We start from the raw sequence: 24684 nt of genomic DNA on the forward strand, positions 1-24684 counted from the left end.
CACCGCATGCCATCACCTTCTCAACCCTGCTACCACCGTGAAACTCCCTATCACTGTCTGCCTCCATCAACATCCCTATAGCACCTTCACAACCAATGTAACAGTCACTTTTTTCGACCTCCCCCTCCACCGTGATCACTTCGCCACCTCAGATCTCCAATAACCATCCCCACGACATACACCCTTTTCTTCCTCATTCTCACGGACACCGTCACTTCCAACGACTGAGAGACCACTACAACACTCCACATTCAGAGGGAGGAGCACTTTATCGAAAAAGGCAAGCCAGCTGCGATGAAGAAGAAGACATCGGACGCACGGGACTAGCAAGGAGTGAACCAAGCTTCAAGAGGTAAGTAATGTATTCCGCTCCGTGTTTTACTGAGTTTGGTTAATGGACCTTGAACATGTCTCTGTCACGTTACCCTTGAAAATGTCTCTGTTATGTGGTTGCTACGTTTGCATGTGTTATGTTTGCATGTGTGTTAAGTAGATGCTGCTATGAATGTTTGTTCATGACTATGGTTACCGAACAATCATCACTCCCAACCATCTTGTCACCCACGGCCACCGCTACATGCACAACCAGACACCCATGTTCACCCACTCCAGCCCACCATCCTCATCCTTACCAATCGACCAACAGCATCACTTTCATCTCCAACACTGGACCTATAGTCCTTATACACATTAACATCATCATTTTCATCCTGAGACCTCGCGGCCATACACCCTTCCCTCTTCATTGAAACTGAACCAGCACTCATCTTCATCCATATGCTATTTCCAAAATCATCATCTTCACCTCACAGCCAACACCATTTCTTCTTCATTTTCATCACCAAACACCCATCATCTATCATACACTTCGTACTGTATTCACTGGAAATTCCTCGGCCCCAAAACCGTAACCACCTTTACCACTTTTTTCTTTTTCACCCACGGTTACATCTTTTCCCAACAACCCAAACACGATAGACTACCCCTGACCCCATGAACATCAGACTCATCGACACCCATTCATTGCTCTAGCAATAAGCAGCACCAAAACAGATACGGATCACCAAAAAGGGAACCCAAGTATATCTGTGGAGAGGCGGAAGGCATTATACAAGGGAGGCGCCCTGGTATCTTGACGGAAGACGACCCCGACGACGAGCGCGACCTTCGTTCACGGTTTACGGCGTTTGGCTTCACCGGGAGTGGCATCGGTGTGGCGTGGAGAGGCGAGAGTTTCTTCTTGCACGCGAGGAAGTGGAGAAGAGAAAGAATGGGCAGACTGGAGCTTGGGCCGATGCAGGCTCTGGCGGTGCGGGTGGTTGCTGGCGACGCCACGAAGGAGGTTCACGGTAGTCTGGTTCAAAGAGGAGGCCACCCGTGTGTTTGACTTGGCGGATACGAACCCCTCCCTGGGTGGCCGGTATGGTAGAGAGACGAGAAAGAATGAGGAAGATGTGAGTAGACCCCTAATGTTGCTGCTGGGAGGAGGCTTTGGGCTCGGCATGGGCTTCTCCTTTCTTCATGTTGAGGCGCAACTCCTATTCACACTCCCCGCAAATAACAAGAAAGGGACCTCGGGTCTGAGCAGCCAACAGCCAATGGCATCCCATTTTTTTTATGTTTACACCACTAGCAGATCCAAAGTTGGAGAAGAAGAGTACTGGCCCAATTAAAGGAACCCCAGCGTGCACCCATGGTTCTATCTCTGTACCTCTATTCTTTGCTTTTCTTTTGCTCTTGTTTTCGTTTTAGTCGGTTCTTATTGTGTAATCCCCTTGTAAGATAACCCCATCCCTCTGTACTGTATTTGTATTATTTATTTGTCAAACACTACACACACTCACTTTTTTTATAATAAACAAAAATCACAAAAAATAAATAAATAAAATAATAATAATTCTCTTTCTTCAAAAATACCAAAAAAATATGTTTTAAAGGTTTAGGCACATGTGTGATCGCACGCATCGTCCTTGTGCCAAAAACCTTTCCTCTTTCTTCAAAATACCAAAAATACGTTTTAAAGGTTTAGGCACATGTGTGATCGCACGCATCGTCCTTGTGCCAAAAACCTTTTCTCTCTCTTTCAAAAAATGCCAAAAAAATATGTTTTAAAGGTTTAGGCACATGTGTGATCGCACGCATCGTCCTTGTGCCAAAAACCTTTTCTCTTTCATCAAAAACGCCAAAAAATATGTTTCAAAGGTTTAGGCGCATGTGTGATCGCACGCATCGTCCTTGTGCCAAAAACCTTTTCTCTTTCATCAAAAACGCCAAAAAATATGTTTCAAAGGTTTAGGCGCATGTGTGATCGCACGCATCGTCCTTGTGCCGAAAACCTTTTCTCTTTCTTCAAAAATACCAAAAAAATATGTTTTAAAGGTTTAGGCACATGTGTGATCGCACGCATCGTCCTTGTGCCAAAAACCTTTTCTCTTTCTTCAAAAATACCAAAAAAATATGTTTTAAAGGTTTAGGCACATGTGTGATCGCACGCATCGTCCTTGTGCCGAAAACCTTTTCTCTTTCTTCAAAATCCCAAAAATATGTTCCAAAGGTTTAGGCACATGTGTGATCGCACGCATCGTCCTTGTGCTAAAAACCTTTTCTCTCTTTTAAATAAAATTACAAAAAATATGTTTTAAAGGTTTAGGCACATGTGTGATCGCACGCATCGTCCTTGTGCCAAAAACCTTTTCTTTTTCCTAAATAAAAATACCATAAAAATATAAAAATCCTCAAAAAGCCAAAAACATCAACTTTTTCAAAACAACGATCAATATCGCCTTCCAGAACTACGTGATCCTTGATTCTCCACCAAAAGTGGAGATACGTAGGAGCAAGGCCAGTCCTTGTCAGGCTCACTTTCCCAAAAATCCAAATCATTTTCCAAACAATTTCTCAAACAATTTTCCAAACAATTTTCTCAAGCAGTTTTCTCAAAGAACTACGTAACCCTGATTTCTCACATGAGAATACGTAGGAGCAAGGTCAATCCTTGTCGGGCCCAAAAAGCTAAAAAATATTGTTTGTTTCTTTCAAGTTTTATTTTAAGGGAAAGTTAAACGCTTTGAAAACCACATCCACGTTCGCACATTTAGTTAAAGGTACTGCCTTAGGGCAGGCGTTGTAGGGTGCTAATACCTTCCCTACACGTAACCGACTCCCGAACCAAGAATCTGGTTCATTTTGACCATGCCTTATCATTTTATGGTTTTTCCGTAGTTTTCCAGAATAAACTATGGTGGCGACTCCAAAATCTCTTTTTTCAAAATATATTCTTTCTTTATTGGATCGTCGTCCCGTCGCGATTCCGGTTGCGACAATAGGCATGAATAATAAAGATAGAACACAAAATTCATATAAGATCATGCATTAATATAGAAATTACAAAGAGTTTCAGAAAAGTACTCTCAACCCCAGCTAAATGGAGTTCTAGCTACACATATACATCATAGAAGCGATAAAGGATGGATTGGATGGTAGAAAGTGGTGAAATTCCACTCCGGAGCACCCAAAACGAGCATGGACGCGAGCTGCAAAGTCTCCCCTAGCTTCTCCCCTCTAGAACTGCCTGGTTTCAGCCTCTGGATCGCGTTTTTAAAGAAAGAACCTTAAGTGATTTTTCGCTGGGCGACGAACGTACGCTCGCTGGGCGAGCGTCGGTCGCTGGGCGAGCTGTTCCAGCTCGCTGGGCGAGCTGGCTCGCTGGGCGAGCAGAGTCAACTCGCTGGGCGAGTCAAACAGTAAAGTCAACGCGTGAACAGTAAAGTCAACTAATGAATAGTGCCGGTCAACGCGTGAATAGTGACTCTTTATTTTCTTCTCCAATCCTTATTTAACTGCAAAATAACACACAAAAACACTCAAACTGATACAAAATCAACATTATATACATATTATACAACTTTTCATGAGATTTTACTCCATAATGCATCAAAGGAGATTAAAATAAGTGCTTAGGATATGCAATTCTTGGCACTTATCACACCCCTAAACTTGAACTTTTTCATGTCCTCATGAAAAGCAAATTCAACAAAAAAACGAACCCAACAAAGCAGTTAGTATTCCATCACATAATCTCTGTCACAAAAGTAAGGATTGTACCTACACCTCCAAATATTCAGATCAAGTGTTATAACTTCTATATTAACAAGTTCTTGAATCCGAAATGATAAGACAACCAGAAAACGAATAATACAAATGTGCTCAATCAGTGTTTACCTCAACCTACAAGTGTTTACACTCAAATTCACGCTCAAAGTGTCATCAACTACTTCATCAACTTTTGCAAGTCATCTCATATACACATCAAACATTCTGATTTAAATCGAAAGGACTTTCTCAGGTTATAACTTGGCTTGGCTAGAAGAAACATGGTTTTACAAGGAAACAAAACAACACTAAAGAAGAGGAGAACAAGAACATAACAACATTGAAACTTTATTCATCAACTACCTCTTCATTCATCACATAATATATTTTTTTTTTGAATTTTTCTCTAACTTTGATACTTTATCATATTTACATGATACAATACAATTTTTTTTATCAGTTTAAGATTCAACTGATTATGATTTCCCCCAAACTTAATTTCTACCTATCTCTTGACAAATGTGTTTCTTGTTCTCTTCTCCTAGAGTGTTGGATAAGGTAGATTTTTTTGTAAGAAGCTCAGGGTTCACAACAAATATATAAAAGGCTCAAACAGGATAACAAAGGATGAATATTCACATATGGGTAGTCATCTGACCAAGTAGCTAATTTCATCAAACAAAACTGCCTTTCTCATTTCTAAACCAGAATGCATCTGTATCAATAAGAATTATGCAAAAATCGAATTCATAGCAATAACAACTTCTCACTTGCTTTCAAAGCTGTCTCAGTACACTCAGATATTCAACTTCTGGGTCACAATCAATCAGATTCAAGAACAACTCATATATAATCATAACACAAGTTCTAAAACTCAGATTTTGCAATAACAATCTCACAATCATGCCAGTTATCATGGACAGAATTCCAAATTCAAATTCAAACTTCAAACACACAATTCACAATCAAATCATTGCAGAAACATAAATCAATCCACACAACCAACAGATTCAGATTCAATCCACACAACCAAAATAACTGAAAACATAAATAGATAGAGTTAGAAAAGCTGGGTTGCCTCCCAGTAAGCGCTTGTTTAACGTCTTTAGCTTGACACTAAGAAGCACTCTGTGGTTGAGCCAACGGTTTGAAATCATCCTTCATGAATATTATATGCATGGAATAAGAAGAAGGACTTATTCCGTTTAGATCAGAATTTGACCAACCTACAGCTCCTTTGTCCACTTTCAAGAATTCAGTTAACTTTTCTCCCTCCAGAGTGGATACAGCATTGCTGATGATCACAGGTTTATTGTCATCTTTGTCAAGAAAAGCATACTTCAAATGTGAAAGTAGCAACTTCAAGTCCAGCTTCTTTTCTTTTATCTCTTTTTCATCAGATGGAATCTCCTTCAAAGCATCTAGACTCTGTATACATTCATCAATTAACTTCTCTTCATCTACAAGTAAAAATTCACAAGCATCAACAAGAGTTCTTTCAAGAGGTGATGATATGTGCATCGTCTTCTGTGCCATCATGCAGACTTCCTCAAGCTCATCAGTTTGAAAGCATGTATCTTCATCATTTGGGTGAGACATTGCTTCAAAAACATTAAAATTTACTTCTTCATTCTCAACTCTCAATTTAAGCTTTCCATCATCAACATCAATCAATACTCGAGCAGTCTTCATGAATGGCCTTCCCAAAATCAAAGGAATTTCTTTATCCTCTTCCATCTCCATGACAACAAAATCCACTGGAAATAAGAATTTGTCTACCTTTACCAACACATCTTCTACTACTCCATGCGGATATTTGATTGATCTGTCTGCCAATTGTAGAGTCATGCGTGTGGGCTTCAACTCTAATTCTCCAATCTTCTTAAACATTGACAGAGGCATAAGATTGATGCTGGCTCCAAGATCAATTAACGCTTTCCCAATAGCCAGTTTACCAATGGTGCATGGAATTGTAAAACTGCCTGGATCTTTAAACTTTGGTGGAAGCAACTTCTGAATGATAGCACTGCACTGGCCCTGTACTTCTATAGTTTCTTCCTCAATATACTTTCTCTTCTTTGTGAGCAAATCTTTCATGAATTTTGAGTAAGCAGGTATTTGTTTCAGTGCTTCTGAGAAGGGCATCTTGATTTCCAGCTTCTTGAAAATATCAATGAAACTCCTGAACTGTTTTTCCTTCTCGTTTCTAGAGAAAACCTTTGGATAAGGAAGAGGTTTCTCATACATCTGTTCTTTCCTTTTCTCTCCCTCTCTCTCTTTTTCAATTTCTCTATCCTCTTTCTCTTCTTCTTCATCTCCCTGTTTACTCATCTTATCTTTTTCTTCACTCACTCTTTTCTCATTCTCTTTTTCTTCCAGCATTCTTCCAGATCTTGTAGTAATAACATTGCAGTCTTCCTTTGGATTTACTTCAGTGGTTGCCCCAAAGTCCTTCACTGGTTTTTCTTCCAACTTCTTAGCTAATTGACCCACCTGAATCTCCAAATTCCTAAGTGAGGCTTCTGTGCTTTTATGGTTGGAAATTGATACCTGCATAAACTGTTGAAGAGTTTCTTCCAGTTTTGAAGTTCTGTCTGTCAGAGTAGGTTGTTGCTGAAAGTTTTGTGGAGGTGGTCTATTGAAAGGAACAGCTTGTCCCATACTCGGATGAGGTCTCCATCCTTGATTAAAACTTTGACGTTGATCATAGTTTGTCTGAAGACCTTGATTTCCCATATAATGTACTTCTTCATGAGACATGCTTTGCACTACACATTGACCACTATTATGATTTCCTCCGCATAATTCACAACTTTGAACCATCTGATGTTGAGTTTGAGAAACATTTTGCAGTTCTTTAGGTAGCTGAGATAACTTCTTCATTAATGTCTCAAGTTGCTGAGTCATAATCTTGTTCTGAGCTAGTAAAGCATCTTGAGATTGAAGCTGAAGAACACCTTTTTGTTGAAATTGAGCTCTTTCACTCTGAACTTCATTATCATTTGCAGCCATGTTTTCAATCAGATCATGTGCTTCTTCAGGCGTCTTCCATCTGATACTACCTCCAGCTGATGCATCTAACATTAACTTTGTTTGAGATTTTAGCCCTCCAAGAAACAAATTTAACATTGTAGGCTCATCAAATCCATGAGTAGGGGTTTTTCTCAGTAGGCCTTTGAATCTATCCCATGCTTGACCTAGAGTTTCATCAGCATCTTGTTGGAAAGAAGAGATCTCCTGCTTTCCCTTATTGACTTTGGACTCAGGGAAAAACTTATTCAAAAATTTAGCAACCACATCATCCCATACTGTCAGACTATTCTCTGGAAAGGAATTCAGCCACATTTTTGCATTACCAGCCAATGAGAATGGAAATAAGCTGAGTCGAATTGCTTCATCTGGAACCTGATGAATCCTCACTGTATTACAAATCTCCATGAAAGTAGCCAAGTGAGTGTATGGATTCTCGTGGGATAATCCATGAAATTGATTGTTCTGCACCAGATGAATAAGAGCTGGCTTCATCTCCATGTTAGCAGCATTCACCACTGGTCTTGCAATACTGTTGAAGTGCAGAGGTCCTGAGAAAGTATTATAATCTGCAAGAGTACGTCTTCCTTGCCCAGAACCTTCTCCAGTACGATTATCTTCCATTTCTTCTTTGTCTTGACTAGATGAAAAGTTCAAAATTTCTTCAGAAATAGCAGAGGCTTCTCCAGATTCTCTACTTTGTCTCCTTCTTCTGCTGTTGTTTCTTCGAGCAGTTCTTTCAATTTCCGGATCAAAAAGTAGATTTTCAACCTGTTCTCTGCTTCTCATACAAAACACAAACCAAAAAGAAACAATCCAAAAAGACACAATCTCTACAGATGATAACAAATATGTACAAGAATTCAAATATAATCACAATACACACTTAGACAATAGCTAGCTAAAATCAACTAAACCAGATAAACAACAAACAATCAACGAAAACAAAAACAAATCCCCGGCAGCGGCGCCAAAAACTTGTTGAGACCTCGGCAAGTGTACCGAATCGTACAAGTAATAAATCAGTAAGTCCGAATATCGTTTCCCAAGAGATTTGTTTTGATTCACAGATTGATTAAAGTTTACTAATTTAGCGATTAAATTTACAACACAAGTAAGATTTGCATACAGATGAAATTAAAGTGGTAAAAACAGATGAATTAAAGTTCACTGGGGTTGATTTTCAAGTTCATCACTCAAGTAATTTTTCTACTAACACAATTCCTCAAAATTAAGCATCAACATCCTAGGCGCATGCAGTCCTGATCTCTCAGATGACCGTTCAGAATCATTCAAACTAAATCCTAATCTCTTAGATAATTCAGTTATCAGATTTGCCTTAATCACAATGTCACAGATGACTAAGAATTTCCTCCTATGTCTAGGACTCGAAATCCTTTAGCAGTTCTATCCTAGGTCCGCGGTCTCATACATTTCTCAATGATTTAACCGTTCAAATAGCTCAGATTCTCATCATAGGCATGAATAATAAAGATAGAACACAAAATTCATATAAGATCATGCATTAATATAGAAATTACAAAGAGTTTCAGAAAAGTACTCTCAACCCCAGTGAAATGGAGTTCTAGCTACACATATACATCATAGAAGCGATAAAGGATGGATTGGATGGTAGAAAGTGGTGAAATTCCACTCCGGAGCACCCAAAACGAGCATGGACGCGAGCTGCAGAGTCTCCCCTAGCTTCTCCCCTCCAGAACTGCCTGGTTTCAGCCTCTGGATCGCGTTTTTAAAGAAAGAACCTTAAGTGATTTTTCGCTGGGCGACGAACGTACGCTCGCTGGGCGAGCGTCGGTCGCTGGGCGAGCTGTTCCAGCTCGCTGGGCGAGCAGAGTCAACTCGCTGGGCGAGTCAAACAGTAAAGTCAACGCGTGAACAGTAAAGTCAACTAATGAATAGTGCCGGTCAACACGTGAACAGTGACTCTTTATTTTCTTCTCCAATCCTTATTTAACTGCAAAATAACACACAAAAACACTCAAACTGATACAAAATCAACAATATATACATATTATACAACTTTTCATGAGATTTTACTCCATAATGCATCAAAGGAGATTAAAATAAGTGCTTAGGATATGCAATTCTTGGCACTTATCATTGGGCTCGATTTCGGCAAGTGCACCGAATCGTTCAAGTAATAAACCGGTAAGACCGGGTATCGTTTTCCCAAGAGACTCGTAATACTAGAGAATTGTGCGATTAACAACTCATATAGACTCAATAACATAACATCAATATACAGAACAAGTGCAGAAATGTAAATTCATACATAATTACAAGGTTGGACTTTGGTATTGAAGGCACTTGGAAATGGAAAAGACAAGAAATGGTATGAAATGACATTGCTAAGGTTAGTTTTCACCAATGCACTCTTGTGTATGACCAATTTTATCTCCTCTCTATCAATTTACTAAAGTCAATCCACTAAAACACTCTAGCCCTAATTCCTTAGGTGAAAGAGCCTAGGTTTTCCTTATCAAACCCCAATTCCTTGGCAATCTAACAAGCAAAACCCGCATTAAAGAGCTGGGATCTAAGACAACATGTGAATCATCTTCCATTCCTAGAATCAATGACCCACAAGGACTCTTATTTCAGTTCAAGATTTCATCTTACGTTCCCATAATCCATAAAACCCCAAAATCAAGTCATGAACGTTCCCATTACATGCAAGCTTTAAGATCGGAAACAAGAATACTAGCAATTGATAGAAAATGCATATATATAATCAAATCATTCAACAATTACACAAGAATTCAAAGGCTACAACTAATCCCAACAAGATGGGTTTGGTTCTCCATTTCCATGGAGAACCCTAAGCTTACAAACATGGAAGATGGAAGAAGAAGGAGACCCAAAGGAAGAGGAGGAGATGTTCCCACAAGCTCCTCACGCCCTCCATGAGCTCCAGCCGTGAAATCGCGCCTCCAAATGACCAAAGACCCTTTCCCCTTCGCGTTTTAGGGTTAAATAAGCTGTCTGCCACATCAGTAAAAGTCGCGCCCGGGCGCCCTCTGTCAGTCGCGCCCGAGCGCGAAGCTCTCGCAAAAATTCAAATCTAGCGAAAAGTCGCGCCCGGGCGCCCCTCTGTTTTCGCGCCCGAGCGCGTGCCTCTCGCATTTGGACGAACGTCCTTCAATCTGGCCGAGCGTCCTCTTTCCTGGACGAGCGTCCTCCTGGCTGGGACGAGCGTCCTCTCTGCAATTTGGACGAGCGTCCTCTGCCTAGCTGGACGAGCGTCCACTTCTGCCTGGCTGGACGAGCGCCCTCTGCTTGGGACGAACGTCCTCTCCTCTGGACGAGCGTCCTCTTCTCTGGACGAACGTCCTCCTCTCTTGGACGAGCGCCTGCTTCTGGAACGAGCGTCCTCGGACGAGCGTCCTCCTGGACGAGCGTCCTCCTGCCTGGACGAACGTCCACTGTCCTGGGACGAGCGTCCTCCTTCCTGGACGAACGTCCTTGCACTGCTGATGGCATTTCTTCGTGCTAATTTCTTGGTCCAGTTCTATAGTTTGTTGGAGAGTCTTCCAAGCTCATTTTTAGCTACAAAACAAGGGATTATTGATGAAAGTACATCAAGGTAGCCAAAAACACAAATATTTAGAAAACAAGACAAAAGAAGAGGATTAAGCAAGTTATAAGTAAGAAAGGAGTTGATTTTGCCACTAAAATGATGCTTAAAATATGGTATAATTTAGCATTATCAAGCCGGTTAGACAACTTCTAATCCTTCCAAAAATGCAATAAAATAAATAAGTAAAGCAATAAATAGTTTGGGGAAACAAGAAGTTGAATCTGGCAGAGCCGGTTAGACAACTTCTAATCCTTCCAAAATACGATAAAAATAAATAAGGAAAGCAATAAAATGTTTGGGGAAACAAGAAATTGAATCTGGCAGAGCCGGTTAGACAATTTCTAATCCTTCCAAAATACAAAAATAAACAACTAATAACATACAAATGACATAACATAATCAACATCACATTTTACAACTATCACACTTGGATATCAACACAAATGCATACTCTCATTTAAATTCAAGATCATACAGAAACAAAATACTCCATATTCAAGATTTAAGATCAGAAAAAAAGCAAAATATAGCATATTAAAGACTCAAGATAATACAAAAGGAAATACTCAAAGTTAGTTCCCCTTACCTCTATTCCAGACTTAGTTTCCTCTTCTCAAACCGTTCTCCGGAAACTTCCAGAATTTCCCCTCTTCAACTAGAATTTACTCCAACTCTCTTCTCATCACAATTTCTCTAGAATTTTGGTGTAAATTTCCAGCCTCCCCCCCTTGGCTATTTATAGTAAAAAAATTTACTATTCATTTTTACTATTCATTTTTTTTATTCATTTTACTATTACAAAAATAATTTTTTATTTGCAAATTGGTGAATTCTGATCTCAAAGCTACGTGTAACACTTATCCTTTCCAAAAATAATTTTTTTTTTTACTATTCACTTTTTACTAATCACAATGTACTATTCATAATTTACTATTCACTATTTTTTTTTTCTAGTACCTAACAAATATTTTCAAGGATCTTACGGTATACCTATATGCGGCTCTAAGAATATAATTTTGGACTCATCTATTGTATTAAAGGATGTTTTACATGTTCCTCAATTAGCTAATAGTCTTATCTCTGTGCAAAAACTCACAAAGGATTTAAATTGTTCACTAACATTTTTTCCAACTTATTGTGTTTTTCAGGACCTTGCCACGGGGAAGACAATTTTAACTGCTAAGGAGCAGAGTGGGTTGTATTTTTTAGTGTTTAATGACCAAAGCAACACAAAAATCATGAGTCAACAAGATACATCTGAGACGTGGGCAAAATCTCAAATATGGTTACATCATCAAAGGCTTGGTTGGGCATCCTTCATTTAGTCTTATCAAGTCCTTGTTTCCCTACTTGTTTACCAAGAGAGTCTGTTGAACTTTTAAATGTGATATTTGTCAATTGTCAAAACATCATCGTGCATCTTATCCTATTAGTCACAAAAAGAGTATTGCCAAATGGTTCGTTACCTTTATTGACGATTGTACCCGTGTCACGTGGACATACCTTATGAAAAATAAATCCGAAGTTTTTCAAATTTTTGTTAATTTTTTCCATCTTGTCCAAAATCAATTTGGAAAAAATATCAAAAGAATCAGGTCTGATAATGGTACTAAATATGTGAATCATGAATTTTTAAATTTTTTGTCTCATAATGGTATTGTTCAGGAATTAACTTGTGTTAACACCCCTCAACAAAATGGGATTGCAGAAAGAAAGAATCGTCATCTTCTTGAAGTAACTAGAGCTCTTCTTTTTCAAATGTCTGTTCCAAAAAATTACTGGGAAGAAGCTGTGTTAACTGCAACATATCTCATAAACAGGTTACCCACTCGTATCTTAAATGGCATTAGTCCTATAGAGTCTCTATTGTCTTTTCTTCCTTCTTGTTCCCTACTAACGAGTCTACCTAGTCGAGTCTTTGGATGTGTTGTTTTTGTTCACTCTCATCATCCTAATCGTGGTAAATTAGATCCCAGAGCTCTTAAATGTGTCTTTATTGGGTATCCTTCTAATAAAAAAGGGTACAAATGTTATCATCCTCAGAGTCGTCGCGTCTTTATCACCATGGATGTCACCTTTCATGAAACACAATCCTTTTATGTCAGTCCACCACTTCAGGGGAGAAAGCACTTAAAGTGGATGAACTCTCCTTCTTGTCTTTACCATGTTTGTCTTTGCAGGATGCCCAAGACTTGAGCAATGAAGCTACCATAGTCCACAGTGAAGAAGAAGAGGAAGAAGACAGATTTTTTGGCAAAAAATATGAAATAAGAGAACAACCCACTTCGACTCTCGAGCAAGAAAAATTGTCTACTAAAGAGGCGAGAATCCCTGAAGATATCAATGAGGAGAAGGTAAGTATTACTGAGGATTTACCCGTAAGTATTACTGAGGATTTACCCATTGCATTGAGAAAGGGAAGAAGATCATGTGCTAAATATCCTATTTCTCAGTATGTTTGCACTAACAATCTCTCTGATAAGCACAAAAGTTTTATTGCTGCCATTGATGCCACAAAAATTCCTACCTCAATCCAGGAGGCCATGAAACTTGAACATTGGAATCAAGCCATGAAAGAAGAGATGAATGCATTAGAAAGAAATTCAACTTGGGAGATTGTTGATAAGCCAAGAGACAAGAAGGCAGTAGGGTGTAGATGGATATTCAGTGAAACATAAGGCAAATGGGACAATAGAAAGATATAAAGCTAGATTGGTGGCAGAAGGATATACCCAAACATATGGGATTGATTATGAGGAGACATTTGCCCCCGTGGCAAAGATGAATACAGTTCGAGTTATTCTCGCTTTGGCTGCCCATTTTGGATGGGACTTACACCAGCTGGATGTGAAGAATGCCTTTCTTCATGGAAATCTAGATGAGGAAGTGTACATGGAGATTCCCCCAGGTTTTGAAGTGAAAAATGAAAGAAACAAGGTATGCCTCTTGAAGAAAGCATTGTATGGTCTTAAGCAATCCCCTAGAGCATGGTTTGGAAGATTTACCAAAGCAATGGTTTCCTTGGGATACAGACAAAGCCAAGGAGATCATACTCTATTCATAAAGCACTCTTCTACAGATAAACTCACTCTATTGCTTGTCTATGTGGATGATATGATTATTGCAGGAGATGATGAAACAGAAAAATTGGCATTAAAAGAAAAATTGGCAGCTCTATTTGAAATGAAAGACCTAGGAAAACTCAAATATTTTCTTGGAATAGAGGTTGCCTACTCCAAGAACGGAATTTTCATCTCCCAGAGGAAATATGTTCTTGATCTCCTCAAAGAAACATGAAAGCTAGGATGTAGAACCTCAACAGTTCCTATAGAACAAAATCACAGAATTGGAAGTGAAGAAAGTGCTCCCGTAGAGAAGGCCCAATATCAGAGATTGGTGGGGAAATTGATTTATCTATCACACACAAGACTAGACATTGCTTATGCAGTTAGTGTAGTGAGTCAATTTATGCATGATCCAAGAGAGAGACACATGCAAGCAGTTGACAAAATTCTCCAATACTTGAAGTCAAGTCCAGGAAAGGGGCTATTATTCAAAAGAGAAGACACATTGACTATGAAGATATATATTGATGCTGACTATGGAGGTACTATTACTGACAGAAAATCTACTTCTGAGTATTGTGTATTTCTTGGAGATAGTCTGGTAACATGGAGAAGCAAAAAGCAAGATAGAGTATCTCGTTCTAGTGCAGAAGCTGAATTTCGAGCCCCTGCTCAAGAAATGTGTGAAGGACTCTGGATGAAAATCATTTTGGATGATCTTAAAGTCAAAGTGGAGAACCCGGTGTAACTACACTATGACAATAAGTTTGCTATGAGCATAGCCCATAATCCAGTACAACATGACAGAACCAAACACATTGAAATTGACAGACATTTCATCAAAGATAATCTTGACAGAGGCTTTGTGATTACAACTCATGTTCCTACAGAACTTCAAATAGCAGATATTTTTACAAAAGGCCTTCTTCCGAGTAGATTTCAAGATCTTGTAGGCAAGTTGGGAATGATTGATATTCATTTACCAACTTGAGGGAGAGTGTTGTAATTTGAGATAATATCTTTAGAATCTTCCTAATTAGAGGAAATAGATACATAATCTTTTATTTTATTTTATTTTTTTCTAGATTTCCTAGTTTTCCTATTTTCCTTTTTAAGAGAACTAGATTATTACAAATAGAGGGTATGAGAATGTATTTTTTATGATTTGAGAATAATAAAATAAGTCTTATTTTCAACTTTTCCTTCCTGTAAAAGTTGTTGAGCAAAAATACAAACGAGTAAGAGAAATTAGAGCAACAGAAGACAAAAGTAGGCAAGTAATTTTGGTTCAATCTATTTTTCAATGGTTCTAATTGGCTCCAACTTTTAGCCTCACTGCAAAGCCGGGACTTCCGCACATCTAACATCAAAGCCACTTCCCAAGATCCCAAGTGACTGAGTTTTTCTTCCAACCAACCTTTATCTTAATCAAGGATTAAAATCAATCCAACTAAGTGTAATATAATAATTTTTCTAGTCCCAATAACAATGCTTAATTTGATTCCGGTTTTGCAGAAAATTAACACATTTGTATCATGTAGAACATTAGTAAATTATATACAACATAAGCTAGTAACAAAGTGACATCATAAAATGCAGACCCACCTCAAATGGCATTTTAACAGCTGAAAATTTAGGCCAAAAGAAACAACATACTGAAAATCTAAGAATATCATTCTAAGTCTGCGATCAATAAAAGTAAGTTTTAAATGGAGCTTTACCAGCAGGGTAAGTGACATCACTGATTTGTCAGAGATCATGAACAGCCACTAGCGCAAGGTTTTTCTTCACTAAATGATAATCAGGATATTTTCCAATTCACTATGGACAAATCCAAAGCAAATACTTTTAACCCCCGCTCACTTCCAATAAAACTTCATCAATCATGAAGCCTCAAATCTTAACTCAAATTCAAAGGGTGAATACACCCATGCTAATTTAGAGATATTCTAACTTTAGAGGAAGTTTTTCCTATAACATGAAGGACATCATTATGTCACATTCGAAAATCTAGTGGATAATGGTCTTGTGATCTCATCAGCAATGACATGGCATACAATGTTTGATCATCAATGCATTTTATATTTGGGAAGGACTTGGCAGTATCCGCATATCTGCCAAAGGAAAAGGAAAATCTTATGAAAAGAAGCAACATAAAAAATTATAATAACAGAAATCAGAGTGAAAAAGTAAAGGAAAAAGTCTACCAGTAAGTTAAGCGGTATGATTTCTATATTACATAATAGGCAGATCCCAAGTATACAAAACTGTGGTTACAAAACTGTTTTGAAAACAAAATAGTATTCAAAGCTTGCTATATGTTTCTAGTTGCCAACTGCATTCACCTTTTTTAATCATGTAAAGGCTCCTTGACAAGAAGATTCATTTTCTCATGAAGAAATTTGAGCACATCTTCTCTCCCTTCCTTTAAAAGCAACTGTCTCAACCTCCCAAACGTAATACGTGATGGTCGAATTCCCTTCTCTATCATCTCTTCAAGCACAACACAAGCTTTTGCGGCATCACCTTTTTCACACAGCCCCTTGACAAGGGCAGAAAAGGTGTGCATGCTTGGAACAAATTGTTTTGACTTCATAAACTTCCATATTCGCAGAGCCATTTCCAGATCATTTTTCTCACAAAACATTTTTATCATCATTGTGTAAGTGTCAGCATCCGGTTCACATAACTTGATCATCCGGCGGAAAACTCTAAAAGCTCTGTCAGTCTGTCCCTGACAAATCATACTGCTTATGATAACATTGCAGGTCCTTGAATTCGGCGCAACGCCATTGATCTCCATCTCCTGCAAGACCCTGTGCACATTTTTAAACTTATTTACTTTACAAAAGGCACCAATCAAGGCATTATAAACCACAACATCAGCCTTGATTCCCTTCCTCTCCATCTCCTGGAATGTATCAATAGCATCTTCAATTCGGTGCTCCACTCCATAAGTATGAACCAGGACACTATAAATGAAAGATGTAGGCCTGCAATTGCTCTCATCCATTTCCTTCACAACCTCAACTGCTTCATCGACCCTCCCTGCTTTGCAAAGAACATCAACCATTATACCATAAGTAACAACATCAGGATCACACCCAGCACGAACCATCTCTCCAAAAACCTCCCTTGCCCGGGGAAGATTGGGAGCTTTTCCCCACCCCTCCAGCAAAATGCTATAAGTTTTCGCGTCTGGTTCAAATCGACCCTTCATAGCATCAAAAATCTCCTGAGCCTTCCTCACATTGTTGGACTTGCACAAAGCACTTAACAAACCATTAAATGCAGCAATATTTGGGACCACATCGTACTTATCCATGACATTAAAGGTGTAAACAGCCTCGTCGACCTTGTTAGCCCTAGCATACTTTCTCATCATGATGCAAAAAGTCTCCACATTTAGCATGCCCTTTTTCCTCATGGCATTAACAAGGTCCCACACGATCTGGTACTGTCTAATCTTAGCCAGAGATTCAATCATCAAGTGATATGCCCTTATGCTGTGCGAGTACCCTCTCTGCTTCTCTGCCCACTCAAAGAACTGAAATGCTGACATGCCCGCATTCTCAAATCGTTTGAGAACATCTTCAACTAAATCAGGGGGAACTTTAACTCCAGTTTGATTAAGAGCAGTGTCAAGTGCCAGTGTGGGACACGTCATCATAACCTTGCTCACTCTCTCGCTCGCTTCTCCAACCTCCTGAATCGCCTCACTTGTGCTGTGCATTTTTGCAAACAATACCCATTTGGATAATATATTTTTTCTATGGGAACAAAGCTTAATCATTGCGCGGACAAAGCAAGACTTGCAAATTATTGACCTGAAGCAAGCTCCACAATGGAGAGTCTGCAAACCCTAACGGGATATGACGATTGCTCAAGTCTAAAGTGGCGATTGCCGAAAAATTACTGGTATTTCTGTGAAACGAGTTTCAGGTCGCCATGGTTTGATGGTGGCTGATAGTGGTGAAGCCGCCGTTGTGTTCGGAAATCTCTCGAATTGGAGTGGTGAATGGATGTTGTTCACAAACACAACTTAGTCAGCAAAACCATTTTTACAACTCCATACTAAATGCAAGAATGGATTTTTGTTTTCTTAAAGTTTATAATATTCTATATAAAATTAAGTGTATTATCACATAAGAAATTATAAAATATTTTAAACCATCTTCTAGTGTTTAATATGTAAGATAATTAATAAGGAAAAATGTAACAAGATGATGTATAACCATTATTCTAAATGTAGATTGTTAAGTGGAAAAGAGACCATTTATTTAAAATGTATCTTTTGCTCTTGAAAATATAGAGTTGTAATCATGATAATTTCGACTTTGATTAATCTTCTCCTGGAGTTGTAAAATCTAACTAGGAATTATAGGAATGGTTGTATATTTCCAATATTTATGTTTCTAATATTTATGTTTAAATTTTGAGTTTTTTTTTGAAGTTAGATTTAGATAAATTTAATTGTTTTTTCTTCAACGTTTCAAGTTAATCCTGTCTTTTAAAAAATTTCAATTTCGTTTAATAAAGTTTGTCTTAATAAATCCCTTTCGTTAAATAAATTAAAAAATTTCAATTTTGTTTAATAAAGTTTGTCTTAATAAATCCCTTTCGTTAAATAAAAACAGAGTTAATTGTTTGGCAGAAAACTATAGTACCTTGTCTGAGAATATTGACCTGAGTGAATTAGAGGGTGACGTGAAAATAGAGTTTACAATAATTGGAAAAATGTTAATGTTAATACAATTAGGAATTTTCTGAAAGAAAGCAAATTTAGGCATTTGTGATAGAAGGGTACTGAGTTTATCATCGAAAAGATCTTGTCATCTACATTATGAACAGAGAAGAATCACAATTGGGGATTCAAAGTGTTCTTCCCTCTTGAGTAGTTGGTTGAGGAAGTGTTTTTTTTCTTTCGTTGGGACTTCATTGAATCACTGTTGTTCATCTTGTAATGACATAAACCCAAAAAAATAATTTGAAACGAAAGCCTTGCATCCCAATTCACAAAACTCATAACAAAATAGAAACGCCAAAATCAGAGAACAATTAAAAACCTAATTCGCAGAATCAAGAACCCCAAATTCCCAATTTCAGAAAACCCACATCTAAAACGCAAATTAAAATGCAGAAACCCAAAAATAGGAAAGAGGAAGAAATGGTTCTCCCCAAGGCTGAATCAAAACGCAGCAAAGAAACCCCAAATTGAAACCCTAAATCAAACGCGAAGCCTCTTCCATCCTGCGAAAACTGAGCTAGAACCGAAAATAAGAGGAAAGAAGAAACTGCATCTCCTTGCTATGAAACGAACCATAAACGAAAGAAGAAAAGAAGTCTCTCTCCCTATGAAAAGCGAACCAGGACAAGGAGAAGGAGGTCCCGTGTGAAGTTAAACAGAGGACGAAAAGAAGATGAGTGTCTTGCACGACGAAGCCCTGCCCAGCTCGCACTTCCATCGCGTCGTTGCCTTCTCCGACAACCAAGGTCGCAAGCTCCTCAATTAGCACCACACTAATTATGGTTTAGAAAATGATAATTAATAAAAGAATAATAATTACAAGTCACAGCCAATATCCCAAAACAATGTCTCATTATCATACTTTTTGTCGCATCATGAAATAGTTAACTCGGTGTGAATGAAATTGAAATTTTTTAAAAAGTAATACCAATTTGATACACTGCAACCAAACTAAAAACAAAGAAACCCATTAAACCATTTAGATATTATATACACAAAAGAAAATTAAAAGTTTTTTGGTTGAGAAAAATTTACGAGAAAAATTTTGCCAAAATTTCCAATTTTGAAAATTTTCATCAAGTCTTGCAAGGAGAAGCATGGAAAGATGCACCAGAATATTCCATGATCCAAGATTCAAACTTACTCTTAACACAACATATCAACATATCACCAATGTCTTTTTATCCTCATTCACTATGCTGTCATGTCTATTTTCATTATTAGTATAAGAACAACACATTGGTTTCTAAAATGGTCTGTTCTATTAACAATTCCAAGAGGTAATAAATATCATTGCGAGTTTTGGATTGTCCTCATTTCTTGGACTTTGATATCCCATGCCAAGAACCTTGCCCTCTTTAAGACCTTCTGCCTGTACTTTTAGTTCTTAATAAGGAATATGTTGATTATCCAACATTCCTTCTACGAACATCCTCATTAAGGATTAAATCCATGATTCCTTGAAAGATTAATTTTGTAGTCCCAAACGTATTAGCTGTTACTCTGACAATTCCTGACCAACTATTAGGGAACGAAAGTAGCAACAATATGGCTTGTACTTATTCTCAAATTTAATATCCACTAAAACTAATATTGACAGGAAATAATTAAATTTTGTTCACATGATCTTTAACACTAACACCTTATCGCATCTTCATATTAAATAACTGACGAATCAAGAATTTGACGTTGATAGCTTTTTATATATGTTTAATAATGCCTTTATCAAATCATATGTTGTCTTCTCATTCTCATTGACAATATTGTAAGCGAAATGCTTCATCAATGTTAATCTGACGACGCTCAAAGCCTTTCAATCTAGTAACTCCCAATATGTCTAAGACATAGTCTTTGATTTATTCTCGAACAAAAGCTGGTACAACTTTCTGATACATATAATCTTCAATCTACATCTCCCAAGATCCAAAGTCACTCTCATCGAATTTGTTAATCTTCACTTTTCCTTCTTCTCCATTGCTCTCTCTTATGTGAAATCCTAAGCTCTTGATACTAATTACAAAATTATTCTGAATAACTTTTTATAAAATCAATATTTATATATTCTTTAGAAATAATAGATTAGAAGTAAATATAAATTAACTTTCATTTTTCAAAATCTTTACAAAATAATTATTACACTATTTTCTATCAAAACTGCATTTTTTATTAGATAATAAAAAACTACCTTATGCAATAAAATTCTTAAACTATAATTTTTTTATATTCAATATTACAGAAAAATGTTTGAAGTAAAGAAAAAAATATTGATAAAATATTATGTGGAAACTACTAGATAAAAATTGTAAAACAAATTAAAAAAATAATGAAAAATATATTAAAAATAAACTAATTTAGTTTTTAAACTCACCTTGAATTCCTCGGTTTTAAGAAAATTCTTATTACATAGGTTAAAAAATAAAACTTACTTTTAGAAAGTGTCATAATCAGCCCATGAACTAGATAATCAAATGAGAGCTCTACTCACCACGAAAGGAGATTAAGGTTTGGACATTGTAGCATGGATTAGGCAAAGTATGCGCTATTGCGGTAGGGAGATTTTTCTTAGAAAGAATAAAGTGATAAAATAGCAGAGTATAAAATTGACCTAAACATGTTATATTAACATCACAGTAATGACACATTCAGATCAAAAACAGCGGAAACAAAATGAAAAAATAATGTTTGCAATTTTGTAAATTCAAACACAGGTTTGTTTTCTAAACCTTAACTCACTCAAACTCGATGATGTGTTTTCTGAATAGAGGAGAAGGCTTAGTGATCAAAATTGAGAGTAACTCATTCCCTTATATAAAATCTGGCCATCACAGGTTTCAAAATAAATGGGCTTTAAGTTTAAAAATTAGTAATTGCGCCATAACCTCTATGCAGTTAAAAAGATAAAATAATGGATTTTACAGACCCATCTACATCCAATGGATTTTACACCATTAGGCAACTGAATGAGATCCCAGACTTTGTTGAATGCCATAGAATCCATCTCATCTTTCATGGCATCATACCATAGGTCTGATTCTTTAGAACTCATGGCTTGTGAAAACGTTTCAGGATCATTTGCAGCTCCAATATTGTAGTCAACTTCTTGCAAATACACTACATAATCACTAGGAATTGCTGGCCTTTTAACTCTAGTAGATCTTCTTAATGTTGCCTCATCATTTTCTTGAGAAAGTTGTTTCTCAAGCAACTGTTCAGTAGGTTGTTCAATATCATCTTGTTGTTCCTCATTAGCAACTTGATCTGTAAGGTCATTTTCAGCAGGTTGTGAAGCTTCAATTATTGTTTGTCTAACACCCATTTGTGTTTGAGGGGTGTGAATGACAACCAATCTATCACTTGAGCTAAAGGGTTGAGCTTCATAGTGATCCCTTTCATTCCCAATGTTTGGAAACCGATCACTCCCACTAACTAAGTCATTCTCAAGAAATTTTGCATTTCTTGACTCCACAATCCTAGTGTTATGCGATGGACAATAGAATCTATATCTCTTAGACTTTTCAGCATATCCAATGAAATATCCACTAATAGTCCTTGGGTCTAGTTTCTTCTCTTGTGGATTATAAATTCTCACTTCAGATGGACATCCCCAAACGCGTATATGTCGTAAACTTGGTTTCCAACCTTTGAATAACTCAAACGGTGTCTTTAAGACGGCCTTGGTTGGAACTCGGTTTAATATATACACAGCCATTTTCAGTGCTTCAGTCCACAAGAATTGAAGAAGTTTTGAATTACTCCTCATACTTCTCACCATGTCCATTAAAGTTTTGTTCCTTCTTTCTGCCACACCATTCTGATCTGGAGAACCAGGCATAGTGTATTGGGCAACAATTCCATGTTCTTGAAGAAACTTCACAAACGAACCAGGTGCTTGTCCATTCTCCGTGTATCTACCATAATACTCTCCACCTCTATCTGATCTCACAATCTTGATTTTCTTTCCACATTGTAGCTCAACTTCAGCCTTAAAAATTTTAAAGGCATCCAAAGCTTCATCCTTAGAACGAAGTAAGTAGAGATACATATAACACGAGTAGTCATCTATAAAGGTGATGAAGTATTTCAGACTACTTGCGTCCATATCCGGACAACAAATATATGTATGAATAATTTCTAGTAAACTTGAACTCCTCTTAGCACCTCTTTTGGACTTGTTAGTTTGCTTACCCTTTATGCAATCCACGCAAGTCTCAAAATCAGTAAAATCAAAAGTACTAAGTACTCCTTCATTTACTAATCACTTAATTCTCTCAATGGAGATATGTCCCAATCTATGGTGCCATAAAACAGAATAATCCTCATTCATAACACATCTTTTTCACCCAGCAGTAACGTGCATAGAATCATAAGCGATATTGTTTTGCAAAATAATGGAATAAAGACCATCACACAATTCACCAAAACCAACAACTTTAGATTTATTCATTAAGGTAAAACCAGAATCTGAAAAATTAAAATAAAAACCCAAAGGCCTCCAAAAACCCAAAATAAAACCAGAAATCAAATTCTAAGAAAAACAAGGAAAATAAAACGTCTTTTCCAAATGCAAAACAAAATCACTACTTAAAACTAAGTTGCACGTTCCAATGGCCTCCACGTGTGAGCTCATCTTACTCCCTGAGTAGATATATTGCTCACTTCCCACTGGCCTCCTTAGGTTTTGCATACCCTGCAAGGTATTAGAAACATGGATTGTAGAACCAAAATCAATCCACCATGTGTTATGATTAAAACTAGTCAAATTAGATTCATAACAGACAAAAGCAAATGGAGTACCTTTCTTATCAAGCCAATTCTTAAATTTTAAGCAGTCTTTCTTCATGTGTCCTTTCTTTTTACAAAAGAAACATCTGGACTCCTTCTTAATAACTGGCTTAGCAGAAATATTTCCCTTCTTATTAACTTGGTTCTTCTTATTCTTAAAAGAAGTAGTCAAGTTCACCTTCTTCCCTTCTTCTATCAATAACCTTTCTTCTTCTTGAACACACATAGTCAATAATTCATTAATATACCACTTATCCTTATGTGTGATGTAAGAGATTTTAAAGGGGGCATAATGGTGAGACAAATTGCACAAAATATAGTGTACCAGGAAAGAGTTAGACATGGTAACTTCCAAAGCTTTTAGTTGAGCCACGATGTTGATAATGCTAATTCTTACCATTATCTAAGCATCATTTTAGTAGCAAAATCAACTCTTCTTTAGCTTATTACTTGCTTAAATCCTCTCTTTTATTTAGTTTTAGTATTTATCTATATTTTGAGCTACATTACGTAAATAATACTCTAATCCCTTATTTTTTTTATCTATTTTGATGTTAGGAAGATCCTCCATTACATTGAAGAGCCTCGGTGATCCAAGAAGTCATTAATTTAAAAGTCATTTTCGCTTAAGCGAGAATGATTTAACTTAAGCGAGAATGACTATCTTCTTCAAGAAGTTTATTCTCGCTTAAGCGAGAATAATTTAGCTTAAGCGAGAATTCGGGCAGTATATATATTTACGAGGAAGAAAGAAAAAAAGGGTCTTTGGTTCTTGGGAGGCGCGATTTCACGTCTGGAGCTCATGGAGGGCGCGAGGAGCTTGTGGGAACATCTCCTCCTTTTCCTTTGGGTCTCCTTCTTCTTCCATCTTCCATGTTTGTAAGCTTTAGGGTTCTCCATGGAAATGGAGAACCAGATTCATCTTGTTAGGGTTAGATGTAGCCTATGAACTCTTGTGTAATGAATGATTGTTTCGTATTTATAAATGCCTTTTCTATCTATTACTAGTATTCTTGTTTCCGATCTTAAAGCTTGCATGTAATGGGGACGTTCATGACTTGATTTTGGGGTTTCATTGAGCCAGGGATGGGATATGAAATCTTGAACTGAAACAAGAGTCCTTGTGGGTCATTGAGCCAGGGATGGGATATGATTCACACGTTGTCTTAGATCCTAGTTCTTAATGCGGGTTTGCTTGTTAGATTGTCCAAGGGATTGGAGTTTGATAAGGAAAACCTAGGCTCTTTCACCTAAGGGATTAGGGCTAGAGTGTTTTAGTGGATTGACTTTAGTAAATTGATAGAGAGGAGATGAAATTGGTTATACACAAGAGTGCATTGGTGAAAACTAACCTTAACAATGTCATTTCA

General features: G+C 37.3%; 1 protein-coding gene and 1 non-coding gene across 3 annotated transcripts in view; one reads left to right on the forward strand and one right to left on the reverse strand.

The window, feature by feature from the left end:
- LOC108330611 (pentatricopeptide repeat-containing protein At1g77360, mitochondrial) overlaps positions 1-17876 on the reverse strand; it is a 46024-nt gene extending 28148 nt beyond the window's left edge. Inside the window, exons 1-2 of one of the 2 annotated variants that reach the window (XR_008248192.1) lie at positions 16131-17876; positions 15507-15899 (exon numbers count right to left, since the gene is read on the reverse strand). Coding sequence is in view for 1 of the 2 variants with exons in the window: in XM_017565103.2 (XP_017420592.2) it covers positions 16136-17578 (1443 nt within the window). In the remaining variant the exon portion in view is untranslated. Of the gene's footprint in view, positions 1-15351; positions 15900-16130 lie in introns of those variants that run through there. The other variant, XM_017565103.2, reaches the window with a different exon arrangement.
- On the forward strand, positions 7235-7337 carry LOC128196415 (small nucleolar RNA R71). Its single transcript, XR_008248700.1, has one exon. It is a non-coding gene; the product is annotated as a small nucleolar RNA R71 (small nucleolar RNA).
- Positions 17877-24684: the final 6808 nt, after the last annotated feature.

Source organism: Vigna angularis, chromosome 4 (assembly GCF_016808095.1).
Source record: "Vigna angularis cultivar LongXiaoDou No.4 chromosome 4, ASM1680809v1, whole genome shotgun sequence".
Classification (NCBI taxonomy): domain Eukaryota; kingdom Viridiplantae; phylum Streptophyta; class Magnoliopsida; order Fabales; family Fabaceae; genus Vigna; species Vigna angularis.